This window comes from Piliocolobus tephrosceles, chromosome 5 (genome assembly GCF_002776525.5).
Source record: "Piliocolobus tephrosceles isolate RC106 chromosome 5, ASM277652v3, whole genome shotgun sequence".
NCBI classification, from domain to species: Eukaryota; Metazoa; Chordata; class Mammalia; order Primates; family Cercopithecidae; genus Piliocolobus; species Piliocolobus tephrosceles.
This window is the reverse complement of record NC_045438.1, coordinates 88,489,348-88,511,804: the sequence shown is the minus strand read 5'-3', so window position 1 is coordinate 88,511,804 and position 22,457 is coordinate 88,489,348. Positions and strand designations below refer to the sequence as shown.

The 22,457-nt window shown below is 36.4% G+C and overlaps 1 protein-coding gene across 5 annotated transcripts in view; it reads left to right on the top strand.

Annotated features, from left to right (window-relative positions):
- LOC111538039 (cytochrome b5 reductase 4) overlaps nucleotides 1-22,457 on the top strand; it is a 100,224-nt gene that overhangs the window by 38,240 nt on the left and 39,527 nt on the right. For 3 of the 5 annotated variants that reach the window (XM_023205210.2, XM_023205207.2, XM_023205206.2), the window contains exons 4-9: nucleotides 4,189-4,290; nucleotides 8,390-8,471; nucleotides 15,704-15,736; nucleotides 19,218-19,278; nucleotides 20,645-20,702; nucleotides 22,324-22,417. In XM_023205210.2, coding sequence (XP_023060978.1) covers nucleotides 4,189-4,290; nucleotides 8,390-8,471; nucleotides 15,704-15,736; nucleotides 19,218-19,278; nucleotides 20,645-20,702; nucleotides 22,324-22,417 — 430 coding nt within the window. The remainder of the gene's footprint in view (nucleotides 1-4,188; nucleotides 4,291-8,389; nucleotides 8,472-15,703; nucleotides 15,737-19,217; nucleotides 19,279-20,644; nucleotides 20,703-22,323; nucleotides 22,418-22,457) is intronic. The other 2 variants (XM_023205208.2, XM_023205209.2) reach the window with 1 other exon arrangement.

Sequence of the window (22,457 nt, the reverse complement as noted above, 5' to 3'; positions counted from 1 at the left end):
TGTTCAGTTCCCACCTATGAGTGAGAACATGCGGTGTTTGGTTTTCTGTTCTTGTGATAGTTTGCTAAGAATGATGGTTTCCAGCTGCATCCATGTCCCTACAAAGGACGCAAACTCATCCTTTTTTATGACTGCATAGTATTCCATGGTGTATATGTGCCACATTTTCTTAATCCAGTCTGTCACTGATGGACATTTGGGTTGATTCCAAGTCTTTGCTGTTGTGAATAGTGCCGCAATAAACATACGTGTGCATGTGTCTTTATAGCAGCATGATTTATAATCCTTTGGGTATATACCCAGTAGTGGGATGGCTGGGTCATATGGTACACCTAGTTCTAGATCCTTGAGGAATTGCCATACTGTTTTCCACAATGGTTGAACTAGTTTACAATCCCACCAACAGTGTAAAAGTGTTCCTATTTCTCCACATCCTCTCCAGCACCTGTTGTTTCCTGACTTTTGAATGATTGCCATTCTAACTGGTGTGAGATGATATCTCATTGTGGTTTTGATTTGCATTTCTCTGATGGCGAGTGATGATGAGCATTTTTTCATGTGTCTGTTGGCTGTATGAATGTCTTCTTTTGAGAAATGTCTGTTCATATCCTTTGCCCACTTTTTGATGGGGTTGTTTGTTTTTTTCTTGTATATTTGTTTGAGTTCTCTGTAGATTCTGGATATTAGCCCTTTGTCAGATGAGTAGATTGCAAAAATGTTCTCCCATTCTGTAGGTTGCCTGTTGACTCTGATGGTAGTTTCTTTTGCTGTGCAGAAGCTCTTTAGTTTAATCAGATCCCATTTGTCAATTTTGGCTTTTGCTGCCGTTGCTTTTGGTGTTTTAGACATGAAGTCCTTGCCCATGCCTATGTCCTGAATGGTACTACCTAGGTTTTCTGCTAGGGTTTTTATGGTATTAGGTCTAACATTTAAGTCTCTAATCCATCTTGAATTAATCTTCATATAAGGAGTAAGGAAAGGATCCAGTTTCAGCTTTCTACTTATGGCTAGCCAATTTTCCCAGCACCATTTAATAAATAAGGAATCTTTTCCCCATTTCTTGTTTCTCTCAGGTTTGTCAAAGATCAGATGGCTGTAGTTGTGTCGCATTATTTCTGAGGACTCTGTTCTGTTCCATTGGTCTATATCTCTGTTTTGGTACCAGTACCATGCTGTTTTGGTTACTGTAGCCTTGTAGTATAGTTTGAATTCAGGTAGCGTGACGCCTCTAGCTTTGTCCTTTTGACTTAGGATTGTCTTGGCAATGCGGTTTGCTCACTTTTTAATGGGATTACTTTTTTTTATGGTTGTGTTCCTTATATATTCTGGATATCAGTCCTTATTAGATAAGTAGATTGCAGATATTTTCTCCCATTCAACATGTTGTCTCTTCACTCTCTTGATTGTTTCCTTTGCTGTGTAGAAACTTTTAAGTTTAGTATAGTTACATTTGTCTATTTTTGTGTTAGTCATCTGTGCTTTTGAGGTCTTAACCATAAAATCTTTGCTCAGACCAATGTCATGAAGTGTTTTTTCAGTGTTTTCTTCCAGTGATTTTATAGTTTCAGGTCTTATATTTAAGTCTTTAATCCGTTTCGTGTTGATTTTTTAATATGGTGAGAGATTGGAGTTCATCTTCATTCTTCTGCATATGGATATCCAATTTTCCCAGCACCATTTATTGAAGAGGGTGTCCTTTCCTCAGTGTATATTCTTGACATCATTGTTGAAAATCAGTTGGCTATAAATATGTGGATTTATTTCTGGGTTCTCTGTTCCGTTCTGTTGGTTTATGTGTCCACTTTCATACCAATACTATGCTGTTTTGGTTACCATAGCCTTGGAATATATTTTGAAATCAGGTAGTATGATGTCTCTATCTTTATTCTCTTTGCTCAGGATTGCTTTGGCTATTCTAGTGGGTTTTTGGTTCCATATGAATTTTAGGATTGTTTTCTCTATTTCTGTGAAAAATAATGGTGGTATTTTGATAACGATTGTGTTGATTGTTTATATTGCTTTGGGCTGTATGTTCCTTCTGATTGTTACTAAGTCTTCTGATCCATGAGCGTAGTATATCTTTCCATTTGTGTCCTCTTTACTTTCTTTCGCCAGTGTTCTGTGGTTTTACTTGTAGAGATCTTTCATCTCTTTGGTTAAATTTATCTATAGCTTGCTTTCTTTCTTTTTTTGTCGCTATGGCTAATGGGATTGTCTTCTTGATTTCTTTCTCAGCTGTTTTATTATTGGCGTATAGAAATACTGCTGAGTTTTGTATGTTGACTTTGTGTCTTACAACTTTACTGAATTTGTTTATCAGCTCTAAGTTATTTGGTGGAGTCTTTTGGTTTTTCTAAATACAAAATAATATTTGTTAAAAGGGACAGTTTGACTTTCTCTTTTCCAATTTGGATGCTTTTTATTTCTTTCTCTTGCATTGCTCTGGCTAGAACTTCCAGTACTATATTAAATAGGGGTAGTGAAAGTGGGCATCCTGTCTTGTTCCAGTTCTTAGTGAAAAGGCTTTTCACTTCTCCCACTGCAATATGTTGTTAGCTGTGGGTTGTCATATATGGCCTTTTATTATTTTGAGGTATATTCCTTCTATGTCTAGTTTGTTGAGAGTTTTTATCATGTAGGAATGTTGAACTTTATCAAATTTTTTGTGTGTTATTGAAATGATCATACAGTTTTTGTTTTTCATTCTGTTGATGTGATGTGTCACATTTACTAGTTTGTGTATGTTAAACCATCCCTGCCTCCTTGGGATAAATTCCACTTCATCATGTTGTATTCTATTTTTGATGTGCTGTCGAATTCATTTGGCTAGTGTTTTCTTGACATTTTTCCATTTATGTTTATCAGTAATACTGTAGTTTTTGTGGGGTTTTTTTTTTTTTTTTGGTTGTTGTTTTTATACACTTACTTGGTTTTGGTATCAGGGTAATGCTGGCCTTGTAGAATAAATTAAGGTGAATTCCCTTCTATTCAATTTTTTGGAATAATTTGAGGAGGATTGGGATTTACTCTTCTTTCTACATTGGGTAAAATTTTGCAGTGAATCCATCTAGTCCTTTGTTGTTGTTGTTGTTTTTGGGAGATTTTTTATTACTGATTCAATCTTGCTACTGGTTATTGATCTGTTCGTGTTTTCTATTTCTTCCTGATTCAATGTTGATAAGTTGTATGTTTCCAGGAATTTATCCATTTTCTCTAGGTTTTCCAGTTTGTTAATGTATAGTTGCTCATAATAGTCTCTGAAGATCCTTTGTATTTCTTTGGTATCAGTTGTGTTGTCTCCTTTTCATTTCTGATTTTGTGTACTTAGGTCTTCTCTTTTTTTGGTTATTCTAGCTAGTGGCGTATCAGTTTTGTTTTGTCTTTTCAAAAATCAACTTTTTGTCTTATTGATCCTTTGTATCTTTTTAAAAAAATCTATTTCATATAGTTCTGCTCTGACAGTTATTATTTCTTTTATTCTGCTAATTTTGCCTTTGGTTTCTTCTTGCTTTTCTAGTTCTTTGAGGTACATTGTTAGATTGTTTATTTGAAATCTGTCAGCTTTTTTGGAGTAGGCATTTATTGCTACTTCCCCTTAGATACTGCTTTTGCTGTATTTCCCTAGGTTTTGGTATGCTGCATTTCCATTTTCATTTGTTTCAAGAAATTTTTTTTGTTTCCATCTTAATTCCTTCTTTGAATGGTGATTCAGGAGCATGTTGTTTAATTTCCGTGTATTTGTATGGTTTTGAAAGTTCTTGTTAGTATTTATTTATTTTACTGGGGTCTGAAAATATACTCGAGAGGATTTCAGTGCTTAAAAATATGTTGAGACTTGTTTTGTAGCCTAACATATATCTGTCATGGACAGTGTTACATGTGCTGATGGAAAAAAAATGTGTATTCTGCATTCGCTGGATAAATGTTTTATAAATGTCTGCTAGGTCCATTGGTCTGAAATCAAGTTTAAATCCAATGTTTGTTGATTTTTCTCTCTAGATGATCCGTCTAATGCTGAAAATGGGATTTTGTCTAATGCTGAGAATGGGATTTTGTCTAATGCTGAGAATGGGATTTTGGACTGCCCCACTATTATTGTATTGGAGTTTATCTCTCTCTTTAGATCAAATGATAATTTGCTTTTGAATGTGTTTTATGTATCATTTGTTTTGTTTTGTTTTGAGACAGAATCTCACCCTGTTGCTCAGGCTGGAGTGCGGTGGTGCAGTCTCATCTCGCTGCAACCTTTTTCTCCCGGGTTCAAGCGATTCTCCTGCCTCAGCCATCCAAGTAAGTGGGACTACAGGCACGTGCCTCCACGCCTGGCTAATTTTTTGTATTTTTAGTAGAGAGGGGGTTTCACCATGTTGGCCAGGCTGGTCTCAAACTCTTGACCTCAGGTGATCCTCCGCCTCGGCCTCCCAAAGTGCTGAGCCACCGCACCTGGCCCTTTTTCAGTTTTTTTTTTTAATTTGCTTTCATATGGGAGAAATTTTTCCTGTAGATATATCTGTGATGTTGGTGGGGTAGGACACTTTGGCTTTGATCCTGGGTGTGTGCAGTAGTGTAGTCTCTATGATTTCTTCAGGCGTAAACAGCGTCAATGATGACTGTGACTTCCTTAGTGTCTTAGGGTACAATTATTGGTGGAGGCGGGGATGAAGTTTTGCTGGTTACTAGGACACCCCAGGTAAGTTACTCTTTGGGCCCCAGTGGTGGGAGCAGTGGGCTAAGCGTGTGTGTCCTTGGGCCCCAGGATGGCATATGCTGGCACCAGGGTTACTGCATCAAGGCAAGCTGATTCTTGGGCCTCTTGGTGGCCTAGTTGGATCCCAGTAGTGGCAACAGTGGGTGAGTTCTTGGGCCCCTGGGCAGGTGGTGTGGCATGGGTGATGACAGTGGCAGTGGCAGGATGACCTCTGGGTCCCAGGTGGTACACGCTTATGTTGGTGGGAGGCTGTTATGGGCTGTGCAGGCCAGTCTCTAACCCTTCAGATGGCATGTGCAAGGAGGTGCTAGCTGTGGCGGTAGCAGCCAGGTTGGTATGTCCAACCTCAGGCCCCTGGGAGGAGTGTTCAGGTGCCAGTGTGTTGGACTGGGCTGGGCAACCTCCTGGCCCTCAAACTATGCTGTGACATAGGCAGAGACGGGTGAGGCCAGCCATGGTAGGCATGGTAGGCAGGAGCGATTCCCAGGCTACCAGTGGAATGCTCAGGTGGAGGGAGACAGCAATTGTGGTGATACCCTGCTCCTGGGCAGAGTGGTGATGCCTTTAGTGGTAGGCCGCCTAGGCCAGTGGATGGGGAGTGAATGTACCACCTGTTCTTCAGCCCTGGTGACTTGCTCTTGCCTCAGCCCATGCTTTATATTCCTCTGGATATATATCCAGTAATGGGATTGCTGGGTCAAATGATAATTCTGTTTTTAGCTCTGCCTGCAGTAGCTGGCAGTTCCTTGAACCTAAACTCCTGGGGCAGCAGCCATGCTTCTTTTGCACTTCAGTCTGGGTGTGGCTGGGTTCTAGTATGGTGTGCAGTTTGTTGGGGCTAGGGCTCTGAAATGACCGTTTACTGTAGCTGCTTAGGTCTCAGGGAGCTTGTGAGACCCAGTGCAAGCTTCCTCCCTGGAGCAGTGCCATCACACAATCTCCTAGCAGCTCTCTCTTTTGGTGTCAGGGCCTGCAAGGGTCAAAGGGTTCTTCTGTGGCTAGGATTGCAGGAGTCCATGGTGAGAATGTGGACTGCTAAAGTTCTCCAATCTGAGTCTCTCTCAGCTCCCAGCTGATCCCAGCCCTGTAGGTTGCCTCACTTCCTTTTCATTTCTTGCTTTAGGTAACTCCTGTCACTTTACTGTTGAATTTCAGTGTTCTCTCTTGGATGATGTATTCAGAATGTGATTATCAATTCATTATCTTGGTTCTTCATGGAGGCAAGTATGAAATACCTGTAGTCAACTGTCTTCTTTCTATACTTTACATACTTACTATTTTAGTGTATGCTTATTTACTCTGGAATATACCATAAAGATTCCAGTATCAGTATTTTTTGGCTGATTAGTTTAATGATTATGTAGTATTGTATTGAATAGTGTTATGTATTGATTTTCCTTTGCCGGTCTTTTACAATTGGGCATTTAGATTGTTTCCAATATTTTGCTAATTTAAGTAGTGCTGTGATGAGTATCCTGGTACCTACATCTTTATATAGATGCAAATATTTTCTCAGGTAAATTCCTAAATATCTGAGTGAATTCTGCTCCCACCACTGGGGCCCAAAGACTAACCTACCTGGGGTCCTAGTAACCAGCAAAACTTCATCGCAGCCTCTACCAATAATTGTACCCTAAGACACTAAGGAAGTCACAGTCATCCTTGATGCCGTTTATACCTGAAGAAATCATATAGAGACTACACTACTGCACACACCCAGGATCAAAGCCAAAGTGTCCTACCCCACCAACAAAATAGCTGCAGATTTTTAAGTCCTTTTTTTTCAGACAGGGTCTTGCTTTTTTGCCCAGGCTGGAATGGGGTGGCATGATCAGCTTACTGCAACCTCGAACTCCTGGGCTCAAGTGATCCTCTCACCTCAGCATCCCAAAGTGCTGGGATTACAGGAGTGAGCCACCCCACCTTAAAATTATTCCTGGCCGATTTTAAGACTTTTAAGGCATATTGAGAAGGTGCCTTGCAGAAAGGTTGTTTAAATAAATATAATTTCTGCCAGTGGCATCTGACAACAAGTACTATCAGTTGTTTTCCTGGAAGCAGTAGAATCACTTTGTTTATTTTCAAGAAAATACTTGTTAAATATCTGAGTCTGAATAATCAGTTTGTTTACTAGTAGTTCTTACAAATGGCCCTTCATTTTTTGTTCTTTTTTTTTTTTTAACTTTTATTTTCGGTTCAGGGGTACGTGTGCAGGTTTGTTATATATGTAAACTCATGTCATGGGGATTTGTTGTACAGATTATTTCATCATCCAGGTACTAAGCCTGGTACCTGATAGTTATTTTTTCTGCTTCTCTCCCTCCTCCCAACCTCCATCCTTAAGTAGTGTCTGTTGTTCATTTCTTTGTGTTCAGGAGTTCTCATCATTCAGCTCCCACTTATAAGTGAGAACATGTAGTATTTGGTTTTCTGTTTCCCTGTTAGTTTACTAAGGGTAATGGCCTCCAGCTCCATCCACATTCCTGCCAAAGATATAATCTTGTTCTTTTTTATAGCTGCATAGTATTACCTGGTGTATATCTACCATGTTTTCTTTATTCAGTCCGTCATTTATGGGCATTTAGGTTGATTCCATGTCTTTGCTATTGTGAATAGTGCTGTAGTGAACAGTCGTGTGCTTGTGTCTTTATGGTAGAATGCTTCATATTCCTCTGGATATATACCCAGTAATGGGATTGCTGGGTCAAATGATAATTCTGTTTTTAGCTTTTTGAGGAATCACCGTATCACTTTCCATGATAGTTGAAATAATTTACAGTCTCACCAACAGTGTATAAATGTCCCCTTTTCTCTGCAACCTTGCCAGCATCTGTTATTTTTTGACTTTTTATTAATAGCCATTCTGACTGGCATGGGATTGTGTCTCATTGTGGTTTTGATTTGCATTTCTCTAATGATTGGTAATATTGAGCTTTTTTCAATGCTGGTTGACTGCATGTATGTCTTCTTCTTTTTTAAATTTAAGTTCTGAGGTATATGTGCAGGATGTGCAGGTTTGTTATATAGGTAAACATGTGCCAAATGGCCTTTCATGAAAAAAAGTCCAGTTCCGTTTGCAAATCAAACAATCGTCCAAGTGTTTCTTCACAAGGAAACCATCATACTTTATAACACTAATCTTTTTGAGAATTTCCCACTGTGTCACACAAAATATAATAAAAATATGTACCCAAGGATCAAAATTTAATTAATAATTTTTCTACTTCATGAAGGATATTCTTAAGTATTCTTAAATATCTTCCTCATGCTCCCTCCACTGTGTCTGGTGGTGAAGAAGATAATAATTACTAGTACTGTTTGGACCCACTACCTTGATTAATACAAGATACTAGCAGTTTTGCCCACCATTGCTTTTATTGCTCTGATGCTGAAAAAAAGTAACTTTTTATTAGTATTATCATGAAACAAATTGAGACCTCATGGAGACCTGAAAGGGTGTCAGGAACTTCCAAAGGTCCCAACACTTTGAGAATACTATTCTAAACAATCCCTATCTGTGCAGCCTTTCTATCACTCCCTGGTTGACTAATTGAATATGCTTCTTAGTTTTCAAGTGTGTATTGAGAGTGATTTCAGAAAGTTTAGTTTTGCCCATACTAAAATGAGAGCATCCTGTGGAGTTAGTCATGTTTCTTTTCCATCATTTGTTTTCCATACCAGGTTCATCGTTGGGTCAATTATGAATCCATGCTGAAAGAATGCCTCGTTGGCAGAATGGCAATTAAACCTGCTGTTCTGAAAGGTAAGTGGTGCTGGTGCTAAATCAGCATAGAAGTGTGGTACACGTGTTTTTTTTTTTTTTAATTTGGATTTAAACAACTATGTGCGTGCAAATCACTATGGTTTTGTCATTTTCATTGTCCTCCTGGTCTAGCCACTCCAAAGGTTTTCCTTCATTTCCTCTCTAGAATCATATAGTGACTTTCCTTTAAAAGTTTGACTGTTTGTTAGAGAAAGTTCAGTGTGAGGAGTACAACACTTAGGGTTGATTTTTAGATTAGTTTTTTAGAATTTAATTTTTTGAATAATATAGTAACATGATTCAAAAATTAAAAAATATAAAAAGTTAGTGAAATTTTCCCTTCCAGCTTTTTATCCCATTTGCCATGAACCTTCCGACTCTGCCCCCTCACTATAGATAACCCCTATTCTTACTTCAAACTTCTAAAGTATAACCAGTTTCTTCCCCCTAGCTCTGAGATGGGACTCTATAATCTGGGTGATGTTTGAGGTCATCTCTTTACTTAATAAGCCTCTCTCAGAAGATCACCTTTTGAAAATTTTAGACATGGAATTGTAGTAGCAGGAATACTTTAATAACCCTTTTCTATGAAGGAATGATAGTTGTTACTTTTGAGTAACTCCTTACCTTTTTACTAAAATTAGGAATAAATTTCAGCCAGAGTCTTTCACTACTTCATTTAGCGAGTTTTGTAATTCAAGGCTTTATTGACACAGACTTTGATTGGCAGTATGGAAATATTACAGTCATTAAGAAATATTTATAATAATTAAGGTGAAGTATTATTTTAATAGTATCTTATATCCCCTTCATCTGTAGGCAAGGATTGGTCATCAGTCTCTGCTGTCTTAAGACTTAACGATAGAGACCATTAGATGGGGTAACTGTGTAATTGTCCAAACTAAGACAATTTTAGTAATTATGCTGGAACAATACTGGGTAAACTGACGACTCTCTGGCAAATCGGGGCATGTGTTCACCCTACAATTAGAACTCCTAGATTAAATGGGAACAGAGGATGGATGAAAACAAAGGATGAAGTGGGAATCAACGCTGAAAAGAGACTGTTCCTAACATGGGGGTTGTTGGGGGAAATGGTGGATATATTGAAGAGGAATTTTACACATGGGCTCTTAAACCCAAAGCTTGAAACAGTTTTTTAAATGAGGTGACCTGCCATCCCCCGCAAAGCAGGGAATCCTGACTTTTTTTGGGCGTCTCACAGTTGGACAGCTCTGGGAAGTTAGTTTTCAGTTCATCTGATGGTTTCTAGTCTGGCAATGGTAAAACGCCTGGGTATCTAGGAAGAAATCAGAAAAGCTAACAGACTCAGAATATAAAATATAATACAGTTGTGTTATTATCAAGCAAATAACGAGTTGTGTTTATCATAATCCTTTGTTTAAAAAGTATTATGGTAGGCCGGGCAAGGTGGCTGACGCCTGTAATTCCAGCACTTTGGGAAGCCGAGGCCGGTGGATCACCTGAGGTCAGGAGTTCGACACTAGCCTGGCCAACATGGTGAAACCCCGTCTGTACTAAAAATACAAAAAAATTAGCTGGGCGTGGTGGCAGGAGCCTGTAATCCCAGCTACTCAGGAGGCTGAGGCATGAGAATCGCTTGACCTGGGTGGTGAAAGTTGCAGCGAGCTGAGATGGCGCCACTGCACTCCAGCTTGGGTGACAGAGTGAGACTCTGTCTCAATTTAAAAAATAAAATAAAAAGTATTATGGTTTGTATTATTATTTAAAAAGATGTATTAATAATGAATGGAAGGAGAAATTTTGCTTGAAAAGGTCAACTTCAATTATTGATAATTTATATATGTGGAACACTTCATTCTCTGGTAAAGATGAAAAATGAGTGTTCACTCTTTGCCCTTATTCTTTGGCTGTTATTGTAGCTATTTGTCACATGTGGCTATTGAGCTTCAGAAATATGCCTATTGCAAATTCAGATATGCTGTAGATAAAGGACACACTGTATTTCAAGACAATATGAAAAAAAGAATGTAAAATATAATTTTTAGTTGCTTACATGTTAAAATGATAATTTGGATATATTGAGTTAAATAAAAATAACCTTTTTTTTTTTTAACTTTGTTAATCTGGTTATTAGAAAACTTAACATTGTACTTGGTGGCTTGCATTGTAATTTTTTTGAACAGTACTGTTCTAGACCATAAGTGTACTTTAAAAAATCAATATGCCATATTTTTTAAGTGGTTATATTTTTCCGTGGTATAGTGCAGTCTCAGGAATGTTTCTTCATAATTTCTCATTGCTTTGTTGTAGTTTCTAGTATTTTGTGTTTTTAGGTTTCATGCCCTCTCTGTCTGGCGGTTAATAACTATAACGCACTTAGAACCATACATTAATAGAATATTTATGTAAGAGGGATTTAGAGCAGTTTAAAAGTGAAGATACTGAGGCTTGTAGGTATTGTATCTTACTAAGGACTACAGAGTTATTTAATTGAAAAAGCCCACTGAAACCATGGATAAACAAACTTTTTGTAAGGCAGAGAGTTGCCTCATTAAATGTTACCTGATTTTTGGTAATGTATTTTCTTTTAGTATGTGCCAGTTGTTTTTCACTGGGGTTGATTTTGCTCTTCGAGGGGACATTTGGCAATGTCTGGAGACATTTTGGTTTTTAGAACGAAAGTAAATGCTACTGGCATTCTAATTGATAGCGCTCAGAGATGCTGCTAGACATCCTATGTTGCACAAGACAGATTACCATAACAAAGGATTTTCTGGCCTAAAATGTTAATAGTGTTGAAGTAGAGAAACCATCTTATATGCATTAGTTTTTTATTATTAAAAATGATGGTATTAGTGGCACATACGTGTTAAGCTGGTATGCACACATCGGACAGCTCTTTGGTTCCTCCTAGGCAAACTCTGGCACCTGTAGGGCCGAGGATGGAGATAGACACCAGGACCCATAGTGGGCTGAGACACTACTTTCAGAGATTTCTTTTACTGTCACAGCATTGTGAGCAAGGACAAGACAAATATTGAATGGGCTGCCTGCCAGTTGGAAGTTCAGCTTTTGTAAAGTCAGTCAAAGTTCTTCCTTCTAGGAGCCTCAGTTTCCTCATTGGTAAAATGGGGACAATTTAGGTAGACAAAGCACAAGTTCAGAGACTGATAGGGGAGAAGTAAGATAGTTACTGGTGGAGAGAGGGAGGCTGGGAGTCGTTCTGAAGTGGGCTTTACTGGACAGACATGTTTGCTATCTCAGCCTGGCTGCCTTAATTTGTTCCTTCTGCTATAGAGTCCATTGTTTGGGTAATTCTTGCCAGAAAGATTTAAGGGAAAGGTAATTAAGAATGGGAGGTAGAGGTAAGAAGTCACTGGTTAGGGTGCAAATACAGACCTAAATAGAAAGTGTGTTTTGCTGTAGTGGTGTGACTGACTGATGTTTTGTTTGTGTTAGCAGTTGTTTTGTTTTCATAGAAAGAGGAATTTTGAACATGTGTATATTCATGTGCAGGTGATTCCAAATAAGAAAGGAATCGTAATCCCTCCGATGATAGAACAGGAATGCTAAATAACTGACAAATTGGAGAATTGATCAAAAAATGACAAGTGAAGCCAACTTGGGGAGAAGTATGAACTCCTAAAAATACAGCATATGCTGTGATTAAATAATAACGGAGGAGAAACTGATCCTAGGAAAAATTAATACTCTGGTATTTTTAAAGCTTTTGAATCCTTGGATTTTTCAGAATATGTGGGTTTGAACTGTTAAATCTTCATTTTAATTCTGCTAGTGAGCTAGAAGTTAGAGAGATACACAAAATTGAAAGATGATTCAGAAGGTGATTACAAAGGTGAACAGAAGAAAGTAAGGTAAAGTTAGTTTAAAGCTGCAGAAATTATTAAGTTTTATAAGATTTGAGAAATAAGTATGACTTCTGAATCAAAAACAAGAATTAGGCCTGGCCACGTGCGGTGGCTCATGCCTGTAATCTCAGCACTTTGGGAAGCCAAGGAAGGAGGATTGCTTGAGCCCAAGAGTTTGAGACTAGCTTGGACAATATAGTGAGACTCTGTCTCTACAAAAATTAAAAAATAATAATATTTAATTTTTAAAAAAGAATCAGGCCTAAGTTGTGTTACGAAGAGTTCTGTTTAGAGATATGGAGGAATTTCTAGAGGAAAAATGGTTATTAAAATGGTTATTAAACACATTATACAGAACCAAGAAGTCTTCTGGTGAGGCTAAACAGGTAAGGGAATATAGAACAGTAAATTTAGGACTTTGTGAATAAGATCCCTGGCAACAAGACTGAGCTTGTATCTGATGGTGACATAATACCACCATTTTGGAATAAGGAAGGGAGATGAGGAATATAGCTACAAGATAATTGTAAAACATTCAATTAATGCTCAGCATTTTTTTTCCCCTGGAATACTTTTCTTTAGGGACTCCTGACAAATGCCTACACATTTTCAAAACTTAGCTAAAATACTACTTCTTCTATGGAGTCCTTTCAAGTTTCTTCCAGTAGAAACATTCTTCTGTGCTTCTTCAATAACAACTTCTGTATACCTCTTTTATAGCACTTGCCACATGCAATCTTAAAAAGAGCATATCATCCGGGCACGGTGACTCATGCCTGTAATCCCAGCACTTTGGGATACCAAGGCAGGTGAATCGCTTGAGTTCAGGAGTTCAAGACCAGCCTGGACTACATAGCAAAACCCTGTCTCTACAAAAATAGAAATAAAATAAAATAAAAGCCAGGCCTAGTGGTGCATGCCTGTGGTCCCAGCTGCTCGGAAGGCTGAGGCAGGAGGATTGCTTGAGCCCAGGAGGAAGAGGTTGCAGTGAGCTGAGATAGCACCACTGCATTCCAGCCTGGGTGACAGAGAGAGGCCCTGTCTCAAAAAAAAAAAAAAAAAAAAAAAAGCTATCGACTTTATTTCTAATTCTGTTTATTGTGTTTTTTGTATACGTATTGCACTCAGACGATTCAAGAAGAAGCACCCTTATCCTAGTTCTACCTCCCACCTACTGTTTTTCTCTCCCATGCACACACCAAGGACATGTTTTTGTTGTTGTTTTGTCTTTCCAAATTATCTTTATGTATTATAAGCAGACTGAATATATTTTCTTATTTTTCTAACTTTTTATCAATATCCCTATTAAGGTGATCAATAGATGTTTATTAAAGAATGAACATACTGGTAAAAGAAAGATCTTCCTGCTAGATTTTTCTTTATTCCAGGGTATCCTCCTGTGCCTCTGCTCAGCAGAGGTAAACTAGACTTGGGTCATAATTAAAGATCCTTACCAAGGAAGAGCTGAGTGCTATTAGATCACAACACCAGCCTTCTAAATGACTCTGACCTCTCCGGAAATAAAGATGCTTATCAGAGTAAAGCAGTTTAACCAGCATTATGAGAAGATACAAATTTAATTGGCCATGGAGCCAACTAAATGCTGGAATTAGTTACCAAGAGAAAACATCAGATTTCTTTTCAGAGAGGAAAGTATCTCCTGTGACTAAAATGATTCAGATGTAAATATGCTTAAGATTGTAAAATAGTCTCCTCCATTTCTATAACTCAGTTTTTGAAAAGAGTTGTAAAAACAGACTAGGAGAATTTTTAAACGTAACCCAGATTCTTTAAGTGGAAGTTATCTTTCTGCTAGTACTTCTTGTATTAAAAAAAGACTCAGGGGGGAAAAAAAACTACTAATTTAGCAGAATCTGGAAAGTTCTGACAAATCCAAATCTATTCATATCAGGCAAGAAGTAATCATGTGAGATAATATTTTCTTCTTAGAAACGAATTACCTGGGACAATTTTTCAAAATCTGTGAACCTCTTAGATAAAAACTACTTGTTTTACATGACAAATGAGGTTTATTAAACTGTTGACCTTATTGTACACTGAAAATAGATATATGTTGTGTGAATTTCTAAGACAAAACAAATAATCACAACTGCAACAGCAAAGACAGATAAAACTGACTGGATAAAAGTACTTGACCAAGCAGTGACATCAGTGATCCTTTGCAAACTGTAATGGCCAGATTTGTATCTAGCAGTTGATAAACAAAACTCATTTTGAAGTATAGTTTAAATGGTTTTTAGGCCTGCTATTTTTTTAGGAAATATTAACTCCTGGATTGCAAAGAAAAATAGGACAGTGTTTCAGGGGAGACAAATCTAATTTTGGCTTTTTTGCTGGAGTGGTGGATTTCATTCAAGTCCTTTGACCCCTGATTTTCAGCCTTTATTAGTAGATCATGTGATAATTTGCTGTATGTTGTTAAAATTCCTTTCAGCTGTAAAATTATTTTGGTAAAATGAGGAAAAGGAAAAGGATAGTCATTTGGCTTCCTTAATGATTATTATTTTGGGATGGATGAGTGAAGTCGAGTTAATTATGGAATTTCTGGTGATTAAATACTGGAACATAAAAAATTTGAAAGCTTTGATGTTAAATATGTTAGTTTCTTTTTGTATAAAACAAGGTGATGTCAGCTTAAGAAATGCTGTCTTTCAGTTTGACTATTTGAATATTTTTTGTTAGCCTAACCCATTTTTTAAAAAATTTTGACAACTTGCTGAGGCGTTTATTTTGACCATAATGGTATAACACTTGCAGTTATTAGAATATAACATAGCTTTGTGAGTTGGCTGCCATCCTGAGAGAAAATACCTGTTAATTTTTTTTCTGGGTTTGTAACACTAATAATTGCGTTGGGTATACATACAAAAATCTGAACATATTTTAAACTTGTAATAACGATCATTTTACACGTTGAACTCAGTAAAAGGGAAAGATAAGAAGACATCTTTCTTTGAGTTGTTAATGTGCATGTTTCATTTATGACATATAATCTAATAAATTCTGGTTAACTTGTACTGATTTAAAATATGATAACCTGGATGAAACCTGGCATTTACATATGCTCTGTATAGAAATTAACCAAGATGTTAAAAAAAAGTGACCAAAGAATTAGAAAAAATCCAAATGAAATGAGAGCCAAACATCTGGAGAAATATAGTCTGGCAGTCTTCAGAGATGAAACTTACTTGTTTAAAACAAAGGCCATTTCTATATTAACCTGTTTCTCTCCTCAGACCTTAGAAGAAAGCCCTTCAAAAAAGGACTGTTATCTTGAAATCAGTAATGTGGACTGATGTTCTCTTTGACATTGAAGTATTCTTATTTGACTTTTGTTTTTTCTAAATTGCTATACAGACTATCGTGAGGAAGAAAATAAAGTCTTAAATGGTAAGTCTATAAATTTATAATAAATGAATTGTATTCACATGCTTATGAACAGTATTGGTTCACAGAATTGTCTGGGGCATTTAGATTTTTTTTTTTTTTTTTTTTTTGAGATGGAGTCTTGCTTTGTCACCCAGGCTGGAGTACAATGGCGCCATCTCTGCTCACTGCAACCTCTGCCTCCCGGGTTCAAGCAATTCTCCTGCCTCAGTGTCCTGAGTAGCTGGGATTACAGGTGCACACCACACACCCGGCTAATTTTTGTATTTTTAGTAGAGATAGGGTTTCACCATGTTGGTCAGGCTGATCTCGAACTCCTGACCTCGTGATCCACCCACCTCGACCTCCCAGAGTGCTGAGATTACAGGTGTGAGCCACCATGCCCAGTCTAAATTTTTTTTTAAGTGTGGAAGATAGCATTACTGGCCCAAACTTAAGAGTCTTTTGTAGGGTTTTATAGGCTCCTTTTTCCAGCCATTACTCTTATAGTCCTGCCTTCTGTGACACCCCTGAATACATGTTATCTTCCCTCAGCTTGAATACTTGTAGCAGTTAGGAGTTTCATCCTCAGAAACAAGACAAAACAAGTCAGTTTTCTTAGGTGTGAGCTCACCTTCAATGTTTGCATACACATGCCAAATAGTTTATTACTCTACAATTTTTTGAACTGAGTGGTGCATCCAGCCATTCTGGATGACTTGCAAATAATGACTGACACTTCCTCTCCCCCACAAAAAAGTTTGGCATGATGGTCACTACTGACATAAAATGCACAGTGCTAACTCTGACTGAACTATATTGATGTACATTTAGAAACATTTTTTTCTTTCGTTTGCAAAAGAAAGTTACAGAAATTCAACTAACAAGCTAGATTGCCAGATGAGTTACCTTTTTCTTTGTTAACTGGAGTAAATAGTCTATATTGTGGACTAACTTATGCAATGTATAGTACCTGAAGCTGTTCATAATATAACACTCCATTAAATGAGGGAGTGATCTTTGGTTTCATCTGTTGATTGACTCTTCTGTGACACTACAAAAGCAACCAATGCTTAATGATTGATTACTGATAGACTAGGCATTTCCTTTCCACCACATATGGCTTCCAGAACCTTTACTTTTCTGTTGTCTTCTTTGGATGCACTGCATTTGACTAATTTATCAGTAAAAGGTGGCGTTAAGTATGGAATATAGCACTCCACAAGTGATGTGGTTAGCTCTGTTACCTCTTGTGACCTGGACCCTGTAAGACGGGAACATATCTATCTATCTATATTTATTAGCTGCTTTTCCCTTTTGGCTCATTTAAGTCTATGTGATAAGTCTCTGTATTTGCAAATGTGATCTGCCTGCATTCTATGTTACTATTCCAATAGCTGCTTAAAGTACTGAATGGGTTGGACTACTTTCCTATTCCACTAGAGACCCGATCCCTTCAGATTGACAGCATTCAATCAACAACACTTATGGAAGGGAGAACATGCATTCAGTCCACCTTGCATTACTTAATTATTTTATTTCACTACACATTCAACCCCTATTCTTTCAACTTACTCAAAATAATATTATATAAAGTTTGAGGATTTTTTTTTTTTTAGTTTTAAATTAAGACACATTCCATGACTTATTATTCTGTTTTAATAAGACATATCTTAATGATACTAAATCATTTTTTAGAATGTTTGATTATTGTCTCATTTGCTCACCCATGAGATTGCAGGGAGCATTTCATTGCTATTAATAGTTCCAATTTGAGGAAGAGGAAACAGTGTCTTGCATAAAATCACAGTACTGGCGCTGAGCTTAATTATAGATTTTCTGGTCCTAATTAGATAATACAAGATCAGTATTGACTTACAATTTATGAATTCTGTTTATAACATTTTCTTACAGAAATTGTTAGATTTTGATGCTTTTGATTTTTATTTATATACCTAAGAGACTTCCAAAAGAGAAACAACATTAATCTCTTAATGAAATCTTTCAGTGCTTCTTAATTTAATAAGATTATTTTGTCTTGCTTTTAACATATTAGAAAAAAAATACGTTTAATTCTTGTAGTCCTCTTTTGTTTTACCTGTGGTTTTGTAGTAGAGCACTCTTCTTTTAGTGCCCACTGCTAATTATTAGTTGACAACTCTGACCTTCTTGTTACATCTCTGAGGCTTCCTGTTTATCTGAAAACAGTATTCTGCAGAGTTATGTGGGAAGAAATGGAAGCTGAATGAGTAAGGCCTGGACTCAGGGCTCACCATCAGCCTGTTCAGAAAAATATGACTGTTTTACATCTTGCTTGCACTTGAGCTTGTCTTGAAGGTTTGTGTCTAAAAAGAATCTTGAAAATCTCTGAACTGTCTTGTCCCAGAGGTATCTTGCAACTCTTAAATTTATATAAAATACTGTGATTTCTAATTTGTGCACCCAAGATTCAGCAGATACTAACCATTAATTTTTGTTCCTGTATAGTTTGAGAAATAGTAATATAATTGATGCAATGATTTTCAAAAGTCAGGTAGCAGCAGTACTTCTTTTTTCCAAACTAAATCTTACTATATACAAACAGTGCACTCCTGTTGTAGGAGGGAAATAATGTTTGCAATATCTTGAGTTCTTCCATGTCTCAGTTTTCTGAAATGACTTAAAAACCATAGCTTTAATGGGCTTTTAAACTGCATCATACACCCAAGATGCATTTTGTAGGTGTGCATACCCACAAGGATACATACCCACAAGAGTGAGTAAAATGGAAAAGATAAAAGCCACATGTTGGTGAGATTGTGGAGCAGCTGGTACAACCACTTTGAAAAGCTGCTCAGTAGTACCTTCTAAAGCTAAACATACAAACACCCTTCATAGTAACCAAAAGTGTAGGTATGTGTTCTTTAAGAATATACATGTACCTGTAAAAGAATATTTATATCAACACTGTGTATAATAGCTCCAAACTGGAAACAACCTGAATGTTCATCAACAGAAGAATGAATAAATTGTGAATTATTCATATAATGTATTACTACTCAGTTACAATAAGGACCAAGCTACTGATGAATTCAGTAGCATGGATAAAATTTGAGAAAGCCTAGATTTGATTTATTGCTTATTATCAATCATGCTTATTTCACATAAGAACTGTAATGTCTGGAATATTGGACAACAAGCCAGACTAAAAGAGAACATATCATTCTACTTATATAAAGATCAAACACAGGCAAATACTAACCATGGTGTTAGTAGTCAGAATACATGTTACTCTTGAGGCAGGGGTGGTGACTGAAAAGGGAGCGTGAAGAGAGTGCTGACTGCAAGGGTATGTTTTGCTTTATCTCGGCCTTCTGGCTAAGATCAAGTGAAAATATATTGAATAGTACATTTGTGATTTGTATCCTTATATGAATATATGTGATACTTCAATAAGATGTTAACTAAAAAGACAAAATATTAAAAATACTTTGTAGATGAACTATAGCTATCTTTCTTTGTAAAGGCATGCTTCCCAAGAGCCAAGTGACAGATACACTTGCCAAAGAAGGTCCTAGTTATCCAAGGTATGCATTCTTACTGAAAATTTTCAAAGTTAAATCAATTATATACAAAAATGTACACATTTAAAAAATAAAGTAGCTCTGGGTTTGATTTATTGCTTACTGTTAGTCATGCATCTTTGACATGAGAACTGTAATGTTGTTGGAGAATGAGCTGTTTATTAGATGTTGGAGATGTTGTTGGAGAATGAGCTGTTCCATAAATGTGAATTTTAAATATAACTAAAGTTTGATCCATTTTAAACACCAGTACTTTAAAAAACTATTTTAAAATATTTTTCTGATTATAAAAAAATACATTAATGGTAGGAAACTTAGAAAATATGGAGAAATACAAAAGGAAGTGATAAAATCAGTTGTAATCTCACCATCCTTAGTTATATACTATTATTTATATTTTCCAGTTAGATTAATATAATACCTACTTCCATATTATTCTATTTTTATAATATTGATATGACAGTATATTCTATGAGCATGTTTCTATGCCATTAAATATTCTGCAAAAGCATTTTTTCTCTTCATTCCATCATATGAACATGCCATAATGTATTTAAATATTCTTTTTTTATATATCTAGTTCGTTTTTATCAATTTTTAATGGGAATTTTTCAGAATATATTGCCCAACAGTTGTCTTAAACAGTTAATAGTAACTTCAGCAATACACATATATTTTGTTAATGACACTTAAAATGCCTTCAGGTGTGTTCTCTGTAGTTCTTTCTCTTATCCCTTTTCTCCACACCACCAGTCTGCATTATTCTAATGTCAACATCCTGCTATATTTGTTAAATTATTTGATATAAAATTTTAAATTAGGGACTAAGGATGCTCCCTGTAGATTCGCCTATATAGGTGATAAATCCAAAAAGAGTATCAATTTGATCAATAGCTATAACTAAACAGAATACTTAGTTTTACTTTAAGTTTTACTGTGGACCCATTAAACAACCTTGATGAGTTCATTTCTTCAGTACTAATACATTTGTGACAGGGAGAAATGAAGATAATAAACACGTACGTTTTTTCATGCTCTTTAACAAAATACGTTGTTTTGATTTTGCTCTGATAAAAGAAGATTTTAGTAAAGAGATGTGTAACCTTTATTAAAAGTGTCTTGTTGAGGATATTTTGTTTTTATTCCAGTGGGAATACATGGAAGTATAGATATTTTAAATTTAGAAATAGTTGTCAGCTGTATAATGAAGAATGTAACATGGTGAGACCACTGTTTATTTAGAAAAAAAAGCTTAACCTAGAGAAATACAGATATGTCTCACTATAAATTTTAAACATTTAATGATTAATATGTGTTAATGCACATGATTGTCAATATAATTATTCATCCTTTTCTTTATATTTTACAGCTATGATTGGTTCCAAACAAACTCTTTAGTCACCATTGCCATATATACTAAACAGAAGGTAAATATGTCTTTTAAATCAGAAAAGAAGTAAATAATAAATGTTAATTTTATGTACCAGGTGTTTTTCTAAACACTTTTTTATATTATTTACTTCTCATTACAATTCTTTGAGGTAGATAGTATTGTTATCCCTTTTGTACAGAAGAGGAAACAAAGAAAAGATTAAGTAATTCACCCGTGTGAGTGGCAAATCTGGCATTTGGAACTCAGGCAGTCTGGTTCCAGAGCATCTGCTCTTAACAGCCATTCCTATAGCCTCCTAAAAATCGGAGTAGGAAGTATTTTATGTGTTTTTCTGTGTGTGAGTGTGTGTATGTGTGTGTGTGTATGTGTAAAGTATGGATAACAAAAAATGAATCTCAGTTAACTTCACCATAAGAACAAATTTCCTAGACATAAACTGGGATTGGAGAAGGTATTTTGCTGTGGCTGTGGCTTAGTATGTTTAAACCACTAATGGTGTTCGGATCCCCATTTGACACTGAAGTTAGGGAGGTAATTCATTCACCATTGAAACTAAAGTTAGGAAGATAGTTCATTTGCTAAGTATTTATAACCTGTTTCATGTAGAACACAGCCTTAGATATCAGGGATCTAATGATAGACCAGATACTTAGAGACCTGACTTCCAAAAAGGCTTACAGTCCAGCTGGAAAATCAGATAAATATGCAGACAATTTAAAATATCTCCAAGCACATCCTCCAGCAACTGTTGAGGTTCCCACACTTTGAGGGATATGTAGATTTAAAGACAAGTTCTGGCAGCTAGGAATTTTTGAGAATTCATGCTACTTCTATAGTAGCAGAACCATGTCTGAACCAGTGGGTTCTTTTGACTCTTGCAGCATGATTTGGCCATTCTGCAGGATTGACCAGCCTCTGGCTGGAAAGAGCCAAGAGGGTCAGAGGCACTACTTACCCTGTTTTCCACTCTCTCTTGATATTGTCTTTTCATCACACAGTTCAAAACCCAGAGCACAGGCTCTAGGAAGGTCCACTTGCATTGGTAATATCAATGGGACAGAGAGGATGGATGGCTAAGGGAAAAGAAAAGGTTTCCTTGTGGAATAATGTATTCAGTGAATAATATAAATAATACATAGCTTACACCAAGGCTATGTAGAAGTTAGAGACACCTAAAAATATGTTAGTGAATTGATTTTTTTTAATAAGTTAAGGTCAAGAGGTTATGTAATTTGCCCAGGATCATACATTACAGAAAAGATAAAGATGAACAAAAATATGTTGGTTTCTGCTCTGATTGTTATTTTCTAGGGGGTGGGGGGATTCCATATTGCTTATTCAAAAAATATTTATTGAGCACCTACTAGATACCAAACAGTGTTCTAAAGATGGTCCTTTAACCTTAGAGCTTAGAGATGAGTGGGTAAGGTAGATATTAAACAGAAACAAATAGGTAGTAATTGAAATTTTGATATGTCCATTGAAGGAGAAGAACTGCATTGTAAGGGAGAAAAACAGTAGTCACATTTGTTTAGCTTGGAGGTTCAATAAAGAAGCACCATAGGAACTACCACAGAGCACCTTAAAAGTATAGTTGTAGAAGTTTGGGGGTAATTTTTACTTTCTAATCTTTCTATTTTTTCTTTCTGTTTAAGGACATCAATTTAGACTCAATAATAGTTGATCATCAGGATGATTCCTTTAGAGCAGAAACAATTATTAAGGATTTTTTATATCTTATACATATTGGTGAGTACTTTATTATTATTAATGGAAAGAGCTCTGGTTT